The 19,059-nt window shown below is 36.3% G+C and overlaps 1 protein-coding gene across 2 annotated transcripts in view; it reads right to left on the bottom strand.

Moving 5' to 3' along the window:
• Epha6 (EPH receptor A6) overlaps positions 1 to 19,059 on the bottom strand; it is an 879,442-nt gene that overhangs the window by 151,669 nt on the left and 708,714 nt on the right. For both annotated transcript variants that reach the window (XM_057763562.1, XM_057763563.1), the window contains one exon: positions 8,287 to 8,348. In XM_057763562.1, the coding sequence (XP_057619545.1) occupies positions 8,287 to 8,348 (62 nt within the window). The remainder of the gene's footprint in view (positions 1 to 8,286; positions 8,349 to 19,059) is intronic.

Here is a 19,059-nt window from a genome sequence, read left to right as displayed (position 1 = left end):
AAACAATGGCACTGGGTTTTGAACCTACTGCATGTACTGGCTTTTTGGGAGCCTAGTCTGTTTGGATGCTCACCTTCCTAGACCTGGATGGAGGGGGAAGGACCTTGGACTTCCCACAGGGCAGGGAACCCTGACTGCTCTTTGAACTAGAGAGGGAGAGGGATGGGAAGTGGGGGGATGGGGGAGGGAAATGGGAGGTGGGGAGGAGGTGGAAATTTTAATAATAATAATAAATAATAATAATAATAATAAAGTTAAAAAAAGAAAATAAATGGTGAAGAATTTTTTCCATTCAGTAGGCTGCCTTTTTGTCTTATTGACTGTGTTGTTTGTTTTACAGAAGCTTTTCAGTTTCAGGAGGTCCCACTTATTTATTGATGCTCTTATTGTCTGTGCTACTGGGGTTATATTTAGGAAGTGGTCTCCTGTGTCCATGCATTGAAGGTTACTTCCCACTTTCTCATCTATCAGGTTCAGTGTGGTCAGATTTATATTGAGGTCTTTAATCCATTTGGACTTGAGTTTTGTGCATTGGGATAGATACTGATCTATTTTCATTCTTCTACAGGTTGACATCCAATTATGCCAGCACCATATGTTGAAGAGGCTTTCTTTTTTCCATTGTATCTTTTTTGCTTGTATGGAGTTAGCAAGAAATCTGGGTCTAGAAAAATGTCCAAAAACCTACAGAGATGAATCCTAAGCAATAGAGGAGAGGGTGTCTGAACTGACCTTACCCTGTAGTCAGATGAATGATTATCTTAAATATCACCATAGAACCTTTGTCCAACAACATATGAGGACAGAGGCAATGACCCACATCTCAGCACTGGACTAAGCTCCCAAGATACTGTTGAAGAGTGGAGGGAGTGAGAGTATGAGCAAGGAATTCAAGACCATGAGTGGGTCATCCACTGAGGCGTTTTGCTTGAGCTAATGGTAGCTCAACAACTCCAACTGGCCTGGGAGTGAATGAGCATGGGAACAACCAAGCCCCTCTGAAGGGGGTTGACAACTGGGGCAGACTGAGGGGTCACTGATAGCGACAATGGGATGTGTCTCTACTTGCATATAGTGGTTTCGTGGGATCCTATTCTCTTTGGATGTAAACCTTACTCAATCCAGACATAGTAGGAAGGGCCTTGGACTTTCTATAGGGCGGGGTACATGGCACTCCCTTAGGATTGGATTGGAGTGGGGGAAAATCTGTAGAGGGAGAGGAAGGGGACTGGGAGGAGGGGAGGGAGTAGTAATTTGGATTGATTTTTTTTTTTTAAGTAATAAAAAAAGGAAAAAAAAAACTCCAAAGCAACCAACATAAAAATGGGGGGGGCGAGAAAAGAAAAAAAAATGAAAATAAATGGAACCAGAAAATTGAAGTGCTGTGGGACAATGGTCTTGTACCCTGTAAAGATTTGTTGGTTGTACTGGTTTAACAAAATGCTGATTGGCCAGTAGCCGGTAAGTACATATAGGTGGGGTGACCAGGACAGGAGAATTCCTGGAAGAGAAAAGGCTCAGTCTGTAGTCGTTACCCAGACACAGAGGAAGCAAGATGAGAATGCCTTGCTGATAAAAGGTACCAAGCCACATGGCTAACACAGACAAGAATTATGAGTTAACTTAAGATGTAAGAATTAATTAATAAGGAGCTTGAGCTAATGGGCCAACCAGTTTATAATTAATATAGACCTCTGTGTGTTTCTTTGGGACTGAATGGCTGTGGGACTGGGCAGGACAGAAACCTCTATCAACAGTCAAGCCTGCCTCGTATGGATTCTAGTACACCATTCTTTCCCAAAAGTAAATAATTATTGTCACAGTTACTTTAGATTGTCTTTATTGCTAAGTTGGAACAGATATGCCAAATAGTAACAATGATCTGCATTAAGTTTCACCTATTTCCTCTTAAAATTAATTAAGATAAGATTCAACCATAACTTTCATGGTTTGAAGCATTATTAGTCAGTAAGTACAATTTTTTCACTGTTGAACATAAAATGACTATGATACAGATTAATTTCATTCTTGTGCCTCTGCATGAATATAACCAGGCACACACAATTTTCAAGAGAAGTATGCTGATAAAATTCAGCTCTCATTATTAATAAATAACTAGCATAAGGTAAAATGCCATCTTTACTAGATTTATAATTTGAGGACATAAATATTTAAAAGATCCCTTTAATTTTTTAAATTAATATTTGCTTTTCATTTGTTCAAGGAGCACTTCAAATGACTCACATTGCTTTTGAAATGCTGATATGAGTGCGTATGCATTATTAAATACTCATATTCCTGAGGTATATCTAGGTCTTTTTAATAGTAGAAAACAAAACCATTGATAAAAAAGGGAAGAAAAGAATTGGAAAACAATTATGAAATTTTTAGTAATGCATTCTGAAATATATAAGAATACTATTTTAGAAGATATTGTTGGTATTGCATTATATGCATGATTTCCTTCTATGTATTCTAAGTATGTTATTTAATAATATAATATATGTAATAACTTTAAGAATTGAAATTAGAATGATGATTTTCAGGAGCTGATATAAGTAGGTAAAACTGGCTAATCGACACTGAGTTTCAGTTATATTGTTTTATGTTTTTACCTAAAATTACAATAAATAAATATTTAAAATAAAGGCATATGCAAATTATATGAAATTATATCATTATGCCTTTTAAGGTGATAATGGTCCCTGATGTGGGATTTCCCTTTGTATGCTGATATACCATTAATGAATAAAGAACTGCTTTGAGCCTATAGCAGAGCAGGGCGGAGTGGAACAGAGCTAGGCAGAGAGGACTGGACTGAATGCTGGGAGAAAGAAGGGCAGAGTCAGGGAGATGCCAGGTAGCCCAGCTGCAGACAGATGCCAGAACTGTAGCTGGTAAGCCACAGCCACATGGCCATACACAGATTAATAGAAACGGGTTAGATTAATATGTAAGAGTTAGCCAATAAGAAGCTAAAGTTAATGGCCCAAGCAGTGATTTAATTAATACAGTTTCAGGTAGCTGGGTGGCTGAGAACTGACAAGCAGTCTTCTCCAACAGCACCCTCCCCCCAGAGCCATAGACTATTTAACAAAATCTCCAGTACTAAGCATGAGAAACCTCTTTCCAAGTTGTCATTCCAGTGTCTCCCATAGGTTTTGTAGAACATTATAATCTATTTGTGTTGCCCCTGGTTGCCTCCCTCGAAGCTGAAGGTGAGTCCTATTGCTGAAGACATCATATGCTTCCAAAACTGTAAAAAATTAGACCTGGCTCTGACCCCAAAGCCTCCTTCTCCAGGACTGGCTTTCATGGTACTGGAAAATAATATACAAGCTGCTAAGGGAGGAAAGCGCCAGTAGTCTTACCAGCTGTGATGCCATGGACCACCATGGCAATCATGGACAAGACAGTGCACTAAAGGTACACTATTGGTACTTAATCATGGTTGTCACAAACAGCTGTCTAAATGGATTTACAGCTCACTTAGCAGGAGGGAAATCCTACTTCGTCCTGTAAACCTAGCTTACTATCTGTGGCTAGTGCCTAGTGAGATCATGGATCTTAGAGAGACATCTACTACTGCCGCTTTCCCAAATCAGCATAATTTTAATTGCATTTTAAATACTTGTCCTTATGTTCACAGGAAAGCATATCAAAGAAGCTTCATATTGGAACAGATGGAGCTCATTACAGAAATCTATGAGTGACCAAAATGTAGAGACCCACTGATGTGAGGTACTTAGTCCCAGTTGGTACATACACACTGCAACCCCTACACCTATGGCTCAGGGAATTTAGTGGAAGAGAGGACAGAGAGCATGTATAATGGCCAGATGACTAGTCAGTCTGCTGTGAGATTACGTCTTACAACAAAGAAGCTACACACACGTTATATAATGTAAGTTGTAAGGTTTAGATACTATTTGTTCAGTTTCTACAAATCTTATTTATGAAATTCATCTGTGTCACAGAAGAGATACTGTGTAGGGGTGATGATTAAGAATTCATTCAATTATCACGAGTTTATTCCATTGCCAAAGGCAGAAAACCATATGACATTATGCTTCTGGGTAATCAGAGTTAGGATTTCCTCACTAAGGTGTAATGCATTGTATTTTTAAACCAAAAGCACATGTAGTACCACACACACCCAATTCTTTTTCTTCACACCCACCTGAACTCTTGACCAAGCATCCCACAGGTAATATGTATCAGGAAAAATGTCCCCAAGGACCCAAATAGCATTAGATTTATGAATTTGGAGCCAGTCAGCCAGCCAGCCACTGGCAGTGGAAGTGGGTTGAAATCTTGTACTTAGTTGTGCTACAACTCCTTCATAATAAAATAGCAAATTGAAGTGATTTTCAGACAGTGTGGGAGACCGAAGGGAAATGTTTCTGCCTCCAGTAAGCACAGAAGGCTATTAATGAGCCATGTCTGGCTCCCCCACCACGTAGTACATTCAGCGACTGCCTGCTTTCTGTGCTCGCGGAAGCTGCGATTATCAAATTCTAAAGCAGTGGTTGGAAAAATGACTGAGCTTTTCAGAATTTATGGGCTATATATATGTATTTTTATATATTTTATTTGTGGCCGGCAAGGAGAATTGAGTGCCCACTGTTGACGTGGGTTTACAAGGCACACTTTGAGCTCCTGGAGAAGAGTTATGATACCAAAGAGGAAACGGGTTGTTATGGAAGGGAAAGATGTTACTAGCCATTGTTCTCATTTTTATTTTTGTCTAGTTACATTTTTTTCCCAATATATCTTAAGGTAAGGGCTACCTATGTAGCCTTAGATGGTCTTGAACTCATTTAATCCTCCTGCCTCAGCTTTTGAATTGCTGAAATTACAGATATGAACATTCATGCCCAGATTCTTTTTGTATTTTAACCATGTAAGGTTCTTTTTTTTATTTTGAAGAAAAATCCAGCATGCTTATAGACTTAGTATTTCTAATATTTTCTTTAAAAAGCCCTTTGACTTATACAACTATTACAATTTGCTGTCTTAAAATTATTAATTTTCCATTTGGAATTAATTCATTGTACCTAGTACTGAGCTACAGAAGGACAGTTTCTTACAGGTATACAATTTACACTGGATTATCACCCCATACTTCCTCTTGCCCTCTCCTTTTCCCCTCTGCTCTTCTCAGCAGTTCAATTTCCCCCTAGACAGCTTCATATCGACTTTATGTCATATATACAGATATGATTTTATGCATCTTTGTAAAAATCTAGGACACATATGTTTAAATAAGCATGTTCCCCGGAGGCTTATATATTTGAATATTTAGTTACCAGGTTATGGCACTACTTGAAAGGACTTGAAGGATTAAGAGGTATGGCCTTGTAGGAGGAAGTGTGTCACTGGGAGTGGGCTACGAGGTTTCAACAGTCCATGTAAGCCCAGAGTCTCTCTCTGACTGTGCATGAGGATGCAGTCCTCAGCTTCTGCTCCAGCACCTGCCTATATGCTGCCATAATTCCTGCCAGGACGGTAATGGACTAAACCTTCACAACTGTAACAACGTCACCAGTTAAAATGCTTTCTCTTAAAGTAGCTGCCTTGGTCATGGTGTCTCTTAACAGTAATAGAACAGTGAATACGATACCATATGAGAGAAAAATATGATATTTGTCATTCTGAGATGACAATGAGTTTAATATGAATATCTTAAGCTGTATCCAATTTCTTGCAAATAACATAACTCATTCTTGTCTATAACTGAAAAAGCTCCACTGGCTCTACACACCACATTTTAGCTTTGTTTAGTTCCTTTGTTGACAGACACATAGCTTGGTTCTGTTACCGAGCTATATTGAACGGTTCTACAATAAACACTCATGTGCAAATATCTATGTGCTTCATTGAGTTGGAGTCTTTCAGATAAATATACAGGGGCATAGAGTGGGGTTATATGGTGATTCTATTTTCAAGTTTTTGATTAACCTCATACTGATTTCATAGTGCCTGGATAAGTTTATCTTCTTACCAACAGTGTATGAGGGGTTAGCTTCTGTCTACATCCCTCCCATCATTTGCTATTTGTTTTCTTTATGAATACCACTATGACTGGGGTGAGATGGAATCTTAAGGTAGTGTTTATTTGTATTTCTTCAATGGCTAAGAATAATAGGTTTATTGGCCATTTGTAATTCAACTTTTGAGAACCATTTCTTCTTTTCTTTAGCCCACTTATTAAATAGGTCATTTAATTTTTAGATCTTTTAGTGTTCTCTGTATACTTCAAATGATATAATTTTTACTTTAGTGAAACATGCATGTGGAGAGGCAATATCCACTGCATGCAGAGTTGATGGTGTCTTATAAGGAGAATCAAATACCAGTTTAATCAAGAGACCTCACAGCATAGAAACACATCACTTTTGGAGTCATGAAGATTTACGTGTGGATCTTTTTTTATAAACTCTACAACAGTCAATAAAGTTCTTTTAACAACTTTAGGAGGTAGGTACTCTTTACAATGCCATTGTTCACAGGGACCAGAAGACATAGGAAAGCTGCCAGCATCCCTAAGGACCCTCAGCCAGTATGAGGCAGAGTGAGAATGAACAGACGTAGCCATCCAGATTTTCATAGCAGTATTAATGGGGTCAACACCGATAAAAGCTTTGCTTCATCCTAGATTGTCAGTTACCTATTTGGTGTATCTTTAGAGCTGAAAAATGCTAGTTTTGAAATGTTAACTCATGACATATACCATTTATAAACATGTGATATAGGATTTCATACCTTTTAATTATTTAGTTGATTCTTTGTACATATTATTATTTGTTCCTTGTTCAATAGAATAAAAAGTATATCTTAAACTAACATTTTCCACTTAATTTTCTTTACCAGCCATTTGCTCCAATTTTTAGCTCTAATTTAAATTCAATGTCTGTTCATTATTTGCTGCTATATTTTGCTTTGGGTAGTTGTTCTAAAAAATGTAAAACCAACCTATGCCAAACATTATGAGATAATGAGTCATTTTGAAATATATCTGATAAAAATATGTTTGAGACAAAAATAATGAAAGACATAAGTGTATGTGTATTTCAAGTACCATAGGTGGCCAAGATAAATTCTAAAATAATTTAGAGCATTTATAGGTAAAATTTAAAGGTAGAATGTTCTGAAGTGGGCACAACTGAGAACAAACAGCTCATGCCCCTAGCCTATGAATTTCATTTTGCCTTAAAGAGCACAATTGGTCAAGAGTGTGTGCTGTGGATGTAGTTTCTACTTATGACAATCGGAAGATGCTGCTGAATTCAGCTTTAGGGATTGAATCTGGACATCAAGTCAAGTCACAAGACAGATACATCATCACCATCAACATTGAGAGCAGTCGGAAGAAGAGGACAAGAATCAAGCAAAATAAGTAGAAATAAGATCAAGGGAGACAGACAAGATGCAAACAGAAAATGTTCAAATAGCAAGGGACAGAAAATGAGGTGGAAATATAAAGAAAGACAACACATTCTAAATGGAAAAGTCTCAGACATTTCATAAGCACAGATAATACTTATGCCATTTATTGGATACATTAAAAAGTTCACCGACATGCATATACATCACCTTTCCTGAGGATAAAAACATTGGCTTCAGTGAATATTTTCATATTTCATTCACTTGCCCCTATCAATGTGCATTTTCCAAGCATCTGTGGTGCTTCGACACTTAACATGATGAATACACTTCAAAAAATAATGTTGAGACTTTCCTAGCTTTCGTTTGTTCCACTATATATTCATGTGAAGTCATCTTAAATAGAATGAGTTTTAGCCTTTTATTCTAAGAGATATCATTGCTAGAGGAATGCTATTTGTTCTTTTCCTCTTTAGATAGCCAAATGAACATGAGGGCAAAATTGGCAGAATTTGGGACAGCAATGTAAGGACTCAGCACTTTAGAAAATGTATAAATATCACATTAAGTTGGTAAATGTGATATGGCTTCATGAATAAGTTTTATTTTTACTTCCTAATTGATGGCAGAAACATTTAGTATATATATTTATATATATATAATCATTAATATAGCAAGTAAATTTATAGGAGAAATCAATTATATTATTAAGTGTACATCCTGTCCCTTCAGTAATGCTTTAATGTATCACAGAATCATAATAATTCACCCAGAGAAAGTGCTGTCATTTCTGTTGAAAACCCATGCTTAATATTATGTAAAAATTAATCCATGATGAATTACTTCAAGTACAGATTCCAGAATAGCTTATTTAAATGGCATCAGAAAAGAGCACCTCACCCGCAAAAAGGAGTCGAGGGATCCATTCTCCATATACTCAACCACGATCATTACTGGTCGGCCTGCAAGAGAGCAAGGAACACGCATTATTAGGGCAATCACAGAGAGATGTGCTGCAGGCAGGGATTTCCAGCTGCAGGAGCTAACTTCTTTGTGTTTTTAAAAAGTGAAGCTCACTCTTCAACCTCTTCTATGAAAGTATACTCATATATGCATCTCCTTTTTTTCTCTATACCATTATTCGTTTTTGAGTTCACAAAGGGCCACGGATTGTCATCTGAGTGACAAAGGAATTAAACATATTTTACAAATGTCTAGCGATTGCTTGTATAGATATGTGTGTGCGTGTGTGTGTGTCCTTTAGTTTTACCACAAATGACAACCAGGACACTAAAGTCATCACTTAAGCAGCCACCACCTCTGTTTCTGCAGTTGTGGCACAGTTTCCATGATATTGCAGCACTTTTTCCCCCCTTAGAGTGAGTAGTTCTGAAATTACTAAATTATTTCTAAATCAAAGCAGAAAGGAGAAATTCATAAATCTTCATTGACTACTTATAAAAGATCATAGACTGCATTTAAGGGATTCCATACAGAATAATTTTCAGTAGGTTGATGAATATCGCATACTGGGTAGGATCTGTACGCATGTCTGATCATCTCTTTATTGTGCACTGATTTGATCATCAGAGGGCCAATGGCAATACATGAAAAACAGGTAACTCTGACTTGTAGTTTAGTGCAGAAGCAAAGATCAGAAGTTGAGCATCATTTATTTCTCCTTCTATCACACCAATTGCTGCAGTTCCCAATACATCTCTATTAGGCAGAATATGTGACATAAATAACTTCGATTTGTTTCAAAGACGAGAATGTATTTGCTCTCTCCAATTGTACAGGCTTAAAAGATAAAATTTCAATTGAGTAAAAAATAATATTTACCTGAAATAGGAATCTATCAATGCTTATTTTTCTTTCTTTATTCTTGATGATTCAATCTGAATGGCACATAGCTATTTTTATGACACACACAAAAAACTGTCTCTGCCAATGCCCATGATGAAAATGTTGGACTTGTAATTCAAACCTTTTTTTCCTGATCTCAAAGCCTTGCAGGTTAGAAAGGGTAGCCATAATAAATTGCTTCCATGTATGCTAATGCTAGATTTTACATTTGAATGTATATTTTAAAGAAAGATGAGCTAAAGGTTAAAAGGTGCAATAAAGCTCCCCATTTATCATGCATAGAATTCAAACCTAAGGAATTTTTCCATTTGGAGAGAATATTAACTTATGCTCTATAATGCCCCTAAAAGTTATTAATCTTACCCATATGAACAAAGAACTTTATCGTCAATTCTAGAGGTGAGATGAACTGTCAGCCCTCTCATACACAGGGGTCAAGAAGACCTGTTTTTTTAAATTTATTTATTTATTAAAGATTTCTGCCTCCTCCCCGCCACCACCTCCCATTTCTCTCCCCCTCCCCCAATCAAGTCCCCCTCCCTCGTCAGCCCGAAGAGCAATCAGGGTTCCCTGCCCTGTGGGAAGTCCAAGGACCACCCACCTCCATCCAGGTCTGTTAAGGTGAGCATCCAAACTGCCTAGGCTCCCACCAAGCCAGTACCCTGATACCAAAACCACACAAAGAAGACCTGGTTTGTAGCCTGAAAACTGGTCTCTCTGTCTTTTATTGGCTCCTTGGCTTCAGAGAACCAGGAGATAGCAATCTAAGACCAACACTTAGGTAGGAAAAGTAGAGAAAATCAAAATCTATCTTTGTAACTCAACACCAAATTCTCAGCAAATATTGAAATAAGAATGGTAGTGGATTTTGAGTGCTTAGGAGGAATGCTGAGTCACTGAATTATGCCCCCTCTGTATTTTTTATACCTCTGTAATAGCTCCTGATCACTGACTGCTCTTAAAGTTTCTACTCAATAATGTGAGTTTTGTTAGAATTCAAGAGCTTGCAAACACTTTCTTGCATTGCTACACCCCTATTACACAGATAAAGAAACTGAGGGATAGAAAAGTAAAGTATGTATTTTGAGCCTGCTGGCAGTATTAGGCATTCCATCTGATGCTTTGGATCCTTGAACCTCTATAGTATAACTGCATCTCAGAAGAGATGAGTGGGTCATATCTATAAGTCTAGTCCAGCTAACCATTCTCTCCAGCAAAGGATGCTTTCCTAGTCAACCTTGCCACTTTGTTCTACCAGGTGTCATCATTTTCCTTGTCCAACTCTGCCTCTGCCTTCCATTTTGCTATTCACTTGTCAGAGTTATTTCTCAGTTTGTTCCTCTTTGCAATACCTCCTCTTGTATTTAAACACTGTATATCCTTGCTAGCCTTCACCCTGACATTTTCAATAGATTCCTATCACTGCTGTCATGCTGTAGGAATTTGTATTCTCATTCACTGGGTTTCTCGAGGTCACTTCCTACAGATAAGAGTGTAGTAGGTGCTTCATGAAATCACTTTCTGTTTTCTTACTGATTTCACTACCCTTATGAAATTAGCACTGAATCTTTTCAGCAAGATTTCCGTCTGTGTGAATTCAAAGCACTCTGGGCATAGTTCTATCTAGAACCCATTTGTAGTTACTTCTGGCAGTCTTAAATTCCATCAGCGACAAGTTTCACTTCTCATTTAGAATGATAAGGAATTAGATGATGACTTCCCCAGTTTCTTGCAAGTTAAAAGTTTCTTTTGAGCCGCTCTTCTGCATTTTATGCAAAACTCTCTGTTGAGAGTGGCTAAACTAAAGAATTGTGTTTTTTTTTCATACTACTGTCAGAATTTAATCTGTAATTTATTTCCTAATGGTTCTCTATAGGAAATATGTAGTTATAATGTGAAGGTTAAAGGCAAACTTGTAGTCCCTATTGTATTTTTGAAAAAAATACATAGAAATAAGGGAACTTATAAAAATTCAGGTGCTATTCTTTATTTCCATTTTAGGTAAGTAAAGCTTTTTGGTACACATTCCTTTTTTTGACTCAGTTTTTCCATATGCACAATTACATATGTAAATCATACATATATATTCTAAGAATGTGACTGCTCTTAGAAGATATACTTGAAAATAATCAATTCTTTTTTCTAAATTTTCAAAAATATCTGAGCTCCTTTCCTTTAGTAAATTTTAGTCTGTTGCCCCAAATGCTTCCCACCACAGCATCATCTTAGTGATTGAACTGTGTTAAAAACAATGAGCATGCCCCAAGATGCTTTAACCTCAGTCATTTTTCAAAATCACCAATCAATTTAAAGAAAGTTCAATTGGTTTGATGTTAAATCTCCCAAGCTATTCCAAGTTATTGGTTTCAAGACTGCAAAATTATAAATAGCCAGATGTTGTTATGAATAGTCTTAACTATGTAAGAATCAAAATCTGAGAAATCACTTACTTATATTCTGAAGATAATCACAAAATTCCTTTATTATCCTTTTCTATTATAGACAACTATAACTATTTTCTTTCACCTGGAATTTTAGAAAGCATGTGTGTATATGTGTAATATATATATGCTCATAAATATATGTATATGTTTTATTATATATGTTCAAATACTCTCAACACCTGTAATGACTTCCATAAAGGAGGCTCGCAGAATCCATATGATCATAAGACTTTATTCTTCTCATGATGGTATTAGAAAAAAAGAAAACAAAGACATTCTTTGACTTTCTTATAAAAACCTCAGGGAAATACTTTGTTGGTGAAACAGGCTTTCTTCAGAGAAGGTTTGTGAAAGATGAGGATTACAGAGATTTGCCATTTTTATATAAGTAATGAGTCTGTGATGGATGTGGTGTTTTGAATCAGTTCAGCAATTTCTAATGTGCAGCCAGTAAAATGAAGAATCGAAACAAATCTCAACAACCTCAGAACTCTATTACAGATTTAAATCATTCTAGCTTACTTAACATTCAATCATGTCTATATTTTGTCTACCGGGTTGTGAACTTGCAGCAGTAACTTGGACTGACAAAATGCCAGTATTCTTTCTACCCGCTTGCAATTCACTACTTCTAACGCCAGTTATTTCATCTATTCCTCTTCACTGCCTGGTTTATAGAATAGGGAATTGCAGTTATAATCTCCTTTGGGTTTGATAACAAATGAAATAATTTTCTTATCCATGCAATACTTTCCACATATATAGATAATATAAATCTGAAAAGATATAATATATTAAATTATTGTTTTTATTCACATGGTAACTACCAAAATTGGGAAACAGTTTTACTTTTAAAGTGTTTCCTGGTATGTATTAGAACCTCTCCCAAACAAAACTCCTCCTCCAAATCTTACGATATTTCAAATTTATGAATTAAAATTTAAACTCATCTTTAACTTAATACTTTGATCTAACAGTAGTGCTTGAAAATTACACACCTATTGGGTACTATGTGAAGTTTCAACACATACACACACACACACATTGAGCAATATTTCAATAAGGATAAATATCTGTCTCTTTAAACCTTTTTTATTTTTCATAGTGAAAACATTTAAAGTCATTTTCCAGAATTCTGAAACATCGAGTCCATCATATTGACTCTGCTGTTCAGTGGCATCAGAACTTCTTGCTCCCATGTGATTTGCTATTCACTGGTCACCTGATCACTGCTGCTCATCCCAAACTCTGGTCATCACACCCTCTCAGCTTCTCTGAGATATACCAGTCCACATTGCCCAGTAGAATGAAAGAAGGCAGTATTTATTCTGTTTAACACAGTGATCTCTAGGTCCAACTGTGTTTCCACAATTTGAAATACTTTCCTCAGTGAAGACTTTGTTAGGAATTGGGCAGGAAGCCATTCATGTTACAATTTAGCAAGGGATCTTTGTATTCTGTCTGTGTTCTGAAAATTTTAATGAAGATGAATTCAAAAATAACAAACTGAGTTGTTCAGGGGAGAAAGTTTCAAGGTGGCATACTATAAGTGGTTACTGCTCACTACTCTTAGACTTATAGCTGGATAGAGCAGAATGATGCCTAAAAACTTGCAGTTTGGTAAGTAAAGGGATCTGGGTTAACTTGAAAGTTGTAACAAAGACAGGTACAGACAACGCATTTGCGATTTGTAATCATTAAAGAGATTAGAGCTATCACAGAGAACAGAATTCATAATGGGGCAGTTAGGAAAGCACCTAGATTGTAAAACTCCACCGATTTGAAGATTCTGGATATGAGTGTAATTTCACTGGATAATAGAATCCTTGGTTAGAAAATGGCTTCCTTGGGAGGCATTTTATATGTTCACACAGAAAGGTATAGTATACTAATGTAGTTATGGTCTAAGTAAGCCAGGTTAAGGGACAGTAGAATTTGGCCTATGTGGTATTGTTTTTCTCAGGCATGCAAAATGGAAGCAAAGATGAGAGTAATGGAAGCTTACATATAGGATCTAGAAAGGCACCGAGGTCACGCAAGGTGTTCCGGGGTCAGATTCTCTGCAAAGAGGAATCAAGAAGCCACTGATTGAAGTGTGTGAAACCTAAGTGACAATTGATATGCTAGGATAGAGGAGATGCCCCAAAAGCAGGCCATTCAATGAGGAAGCAGAGTGGATCTGACCAAGTGAGATCCCGCTTTCCACAGGCAATAGATCTTGAGGGCTACTGGACACCAGCTGACGCCATAAGACTCTGATGCCCTCTGATTGCTTGTTCTGCTAGGCTCTGATCCTTGTTTGGTCCTACTTTTCCTAACTATACTCAGTTCCTGACTTTTGTAATGGGAATAGTCATTTGTTGTTGTATATTGGAATTATGCAAAATTTTCTTGGCTCTTTTTTTTTAATTAAAAGAAAAGTATGTGTTCCCTAGACAAAGAACTACAGGCAGTTAAAGCCTGCTGGGAGAAGGAGAAGTAGCCTTTCCCAACCTTTTCAGAAACAACCTTTTTGGTTGTTTAGTATTAAAGTGGTTAGTTTTAAAATCATATACACACAAACAACAAAAATGATTGTACTTACATATATCTATACATACACATATGTACACAATACATAAATACATATATACACATTTTACATACATATGTATACATACATATGTGTGTATGCAACAATAATAAAGCAAAAGAGAGTTGGGGAGGGGTTGGAGGGAGGATACCTGGGAAAGCAAGAAAAAGAAAAGGAAAGTGATGTAATTTATTTCAATTAAAATTAAAAAGCATATTTATTCATCAACATACTATTTAGAATTATACAGTGAAACAAAAAGACATTTCTCAGTGTTTTCAAATTTCTGGCAAGCTACTTTGAGTTTCTTGGAGAGTAAATCAGTATTTCCAGAGATTTCATTTTTATGATAAATTAAAAATTATGATATTTTAAATGTACTTTTAATGGTCTTCATACTCTATAAATTTGAGTTACTAAAATTCTTGTTTAAAGAATAAAATGTGTTAAATTTAGTAGTAGTTGTAAAATACTATAGCCTATCAAAACATTTGCTGAAAATATAATTTAAAACTCAGGTTTTAAAACTCAGGTTTAAAACTCGTAATAGGGGAGTAGCTTCTCGGTGTACACTTTCCATTTAAAAGTTTATTTGGCATTTATGTGTACTAAACCTTGACAAAGGATTCAAAAGACTTACACAAAACATCCTGTACAGTGAACTCTTTAGTGAGCATTTTGTCTTTTTATTATGCTTTTTTGTTCTCCTTTCTATGGATTTGTTTATTTATATACATGTGTAACTTATAGGCTAAGCTTCACACATGAGGGAGGACATGCAGTTTTCTATCTAACATTGGCTGACCCTCCTCAATATCACTCTAACTTCATCCATTTTCCCAGAAAACATTGCTATCAAACTTTTTCTTTATATCTGAATACTATTCTATATTGGAAGCATGTAACCTGTTTTTATATTTAGATTTTTATTAGTATATTAATTTTCTCACTTATCTTTTTCGCCCTTCCTATTCCCTTTTATTCTTCCTCACTATTTTCTCTTTTTTTAGTAGTCTTCTCTTTTCCTTTAACCCCCTTCTTCTTTCATTTTACTCACACAGACATACACAGACACACACACACACATTTGGGTTTTATGTGTCTTTACAAAATCTAAGGCCCTCTCATGTCTCATGTGTCCTTTTGCCTACATTCAATACTTTTTCATCACCTAATATTACCTTTCCTTGCTCTCCTTTCTAAATATTATACTATACACACACTCACATTTTTAATGCACAATCATACATACATATACTGTAGACTAGAGTTTGCATATGAAGGAGAATGTTTCCATTTTTTTTCTTCTGATTCTGAGTGATCTTACTCAAATGTATAAATTCTAAGTTCACCCATTTTCTGCAAATTTCCTGACTTATTTTACAGCTGACCATGTGTGTATTTGCATTTTCACCACACCTTCCTTATGCACTCATCTGTTGAAAGATATCAATGTCGGTAGTATTTGATCTCTATCATAAAAAGATGATCAATAAACATGTATGTTCAAATAAAAAATATTTCTAAGATCCAAAAAGGAGAGAAAAATGTGTGCTGGTTTTTCTATATCTGACTTATTTTGCTTACTGTGATGATCTTCAATTGCATTTATTTTCTAGCATATAACATAATTTCATTCTTTGTTATGTTGGAAGAAACTTTTGTGTGTATGAACCACATTTTCTTCATTTGTCTGTTGACCAACATCAAGGCTGATTTCACGACTTAGCTGCTGCAATAGAGATATGGAGCTTTCTCCGTAGTAAGTTGCCTTAGATTCTTTGGGTATAAACCCTTAAGTGGTATACTTCAGGCAGATGCTACTTCTATTTTTAGTTTTTGAGGAATATCTATACTAATTTCCATAGTGTCTAGACTAATTTAATCCTAACAACATTATAAAGATTCCCTTTCCCCATATCCTCACTAGCATTTAAAGAGAGTCTTAGAGTTAGATCAAATGTGTGTTGTATCAGGAAATACATGGGAGCTGAAGGAGGACTGTTGCAGCTTATAGAGATGTTCTGGGGTGTCAATTTGAAAGGCAGTGGAATTGTTGTGGTCAGTTTTGATTGCCATCTTAGTTGAACTAAAAAACACTCAGGGCATTAGTGAGACCTACCTTCATGCGCGTCTCTTGGGTGTATAAGAAAGACCTGCCTTAAATGTGGACAGCACCACCCCTTGAGATGAGGTGCTAGGATGAACAAAAACAATACAAGGCGAAAGAAATCTGTGCCCAAGCAAATTTTTTGTTTTCTGGTCCTCCGAGATGTGAGTAGTCGCTCACAGGTAACCATGTCTTAGCTTTTATAATGGACTCTATCCTCTGGATAGTCAGTGAGAATTAAGCCTCTCCCTCTTAAGTTGCTATGTCAGTAATTTGATCACGAAAGCGAGAGAGAAGATTCAAGTCTTTTTTAAGTGAAAATGACTGAGGACAGTATGTTTAGGAGCTCTCCTGGTAGGCTCAAAGAGTCCCCAAAATTCTATATAGCTGAAATCAACAGGTTCATATGTTTTTAAATAAACAAAATGGTTTCTCATGAGGTGGCTATTTTTTGACTTAAATATCAGACTACAATCATTTTTGAAAAATGGTTTCTTCCAGAAAGTTTCCTTTTCTTTCACTATCTGTGTGTGCCTTCTGGACACTGTTGACAGGCCCATGTGTATAACAACAGTCTTGGTTACTAATAACCGACTGAAATTTGATCCATGTTTCTCCTCATTTCCTACTTTTAACATTTAGAGGTGATCCCAATGCTCTTTCTGATATGTTAAAGAATAAACCACTGCAGCCAATTATAGAAACAGCTAAGTAGAAATGAGGAAGAATGATCTACATTTTTAAAAGCAGAAACAGTTCTTAGTATGAATTTACTTAAGAGGAAATTAATAGTGTGAAGCTAAAAAATAATCAGCCAAGAAATTAAACAACGACAAAAACCTCAGCCAACTTGCATTTTCCTGCAGTTCCAGAGAGCCGAGATATGCCATCAGTATCAACGAGCTCCTGTTATTATTATTCTGTAATATTCTTCTTTCTACTAGAAATTATCACACAGGCAAAAGAATTCTTCTTGTCAAAAAATGTTGCCTAATGTTGTACTGCCTGTCACTACAGTAAGTGGAGTGCGTGAACTGCCTTACATAATTTGAAGAGCATAGGCTTTTTGTCTTTGAACATTTTAAGAATTACTATTTAATTTTTAAAAGTGTGTGTATGTCTATAGCATGTGTGTATATGAGTGTGCAGATTATATTTGAGGCCACACAATCTAAGCCCTTGTAGCTTGCATTACAGGCAGCTATGAGTTGACTGACATGGGTGCTGGGAAATGAACGCTCAGCCCCTAGAAGAGCATTCCATGTTTTTCACCACTGAGCCATTCATTCATCTCTATATTTTTGTTTTTTATTAGTGTTTGAGAGTTTCATATGTGTATATAGTGTTTATATTAATTCCACCTCCTTTCAGACTTTCCAGAACTTTTCCTTCTCTACTTTAAGACTAGTTTTCATGAGTTTGAATTATACATATTTACTAAAGTAAATAAAATTGAAAGCAAGCCTTGAAAATATGTTTTATTTATTGCTTTCCAATGTTTTCTTGTGTATTTCTATGGTTGTGTATGCATGTGTATGTGGGCATACATGAACATGTGTGCCCATGCATGTAGAGGACAGAGGTTGATGTCAGGTATCTTTCTAAGCTGCCCTCCACCTTCCTCTGTGGGGTGGAGGACAGGATCTTTCACTAAACCTGGTGCTCACTAGTTGGTTAGGCTGTCTGAGAGCATCATGGTATCCTCCCATCTCTGACTCACTGTGAATTACAGGCTTATACTAAGTGCATTTTTTCTTGGTAAAGGTTCATTTATTTTTACTTGTGTGCATGTGCTCATGTGTACTGTGTGTGTGCGTTTCTGTGTGTGTATGTCTGTGTGTGTGCACATGTGTGTACATTCATGTTGGTGCCTACAGAGGCCAGAAGAGGGCCTCAGATCCCTGGGAGCTAAGGGCAATTGTGAGTGTCACTCAATATTCCTGCTGGGAACTTAATTCCAGTCCTCTGCATGACCAGCATGTGCTCTTAACCTCTGAGCTATCTCTCTAGCCCCATCCATGCCTGTCTTTTAATATGGGTTTTAGGAATCCATAATGAGTTACTCAGGCTTTCAAGTGAAGCATTTTACTGGCAAACAAACAAACAAAAATCTCTAGGCCTTATTTAGGTAAAAACAAACAAACAAACATTTTACATAAATAATTTATAAATAAATGCTACATGTAAATCAATAATTGCTGTATGTTTATTTACTAATTTCATCCTCATGGCATTGCCATCCCTAGTTTAACAGTTTAAGTAGCATAGCCAGGACTTGAAGCAACAACTTTCAGAGCCCAACTTCTTGTCTTTGTGCATGAATCTCGAAACGACAGTGGAATCTCCATTAGTCATAGCATAAAAAGTCACACTAAATTTTTATGTCCTTCTACTGAAACATTCAGGAAAGGAATTACAGATTATATGCTTCAGTGACAATGTGTGAATACAGACACATTGTATAGCCAACTTACATATGAACAGCAGCAAGTAGGTCATAAGGAGAACAGCTGGAAAAGCCTTACACTTTTTTCCTCTCCTACATCCCATTTATGATAATAATTTGTGATAAGTTTACGATAACGATTTTAATACTCAATTATGCATTGCATTTTTAAAAGTAATTTCCCTCAAATTCACATAAGGAACGTAAACAGACAAAAGTTTCACACTTGTAATTT

The sequence above is a fragment of the Chionomys nivalis genome, chromosome 3, assembly GCF_950005125.1.
Source record: "Chionomys nivalis chromosome 3, mChiNiv1.1, whole genome shotgun sequence".
NCBI classification, from domain to species: domain Eukaryota; kingdom Metazoa; phylum Chordata; class Mammalia; order Rodentia; family Cricetidae; genus Chionomys; species Chionomys nivalis.
Note: the sequence above shows the minus strand (reverse complement) of the source record. Positions and strands in the feature narration are given on the sequence as shown.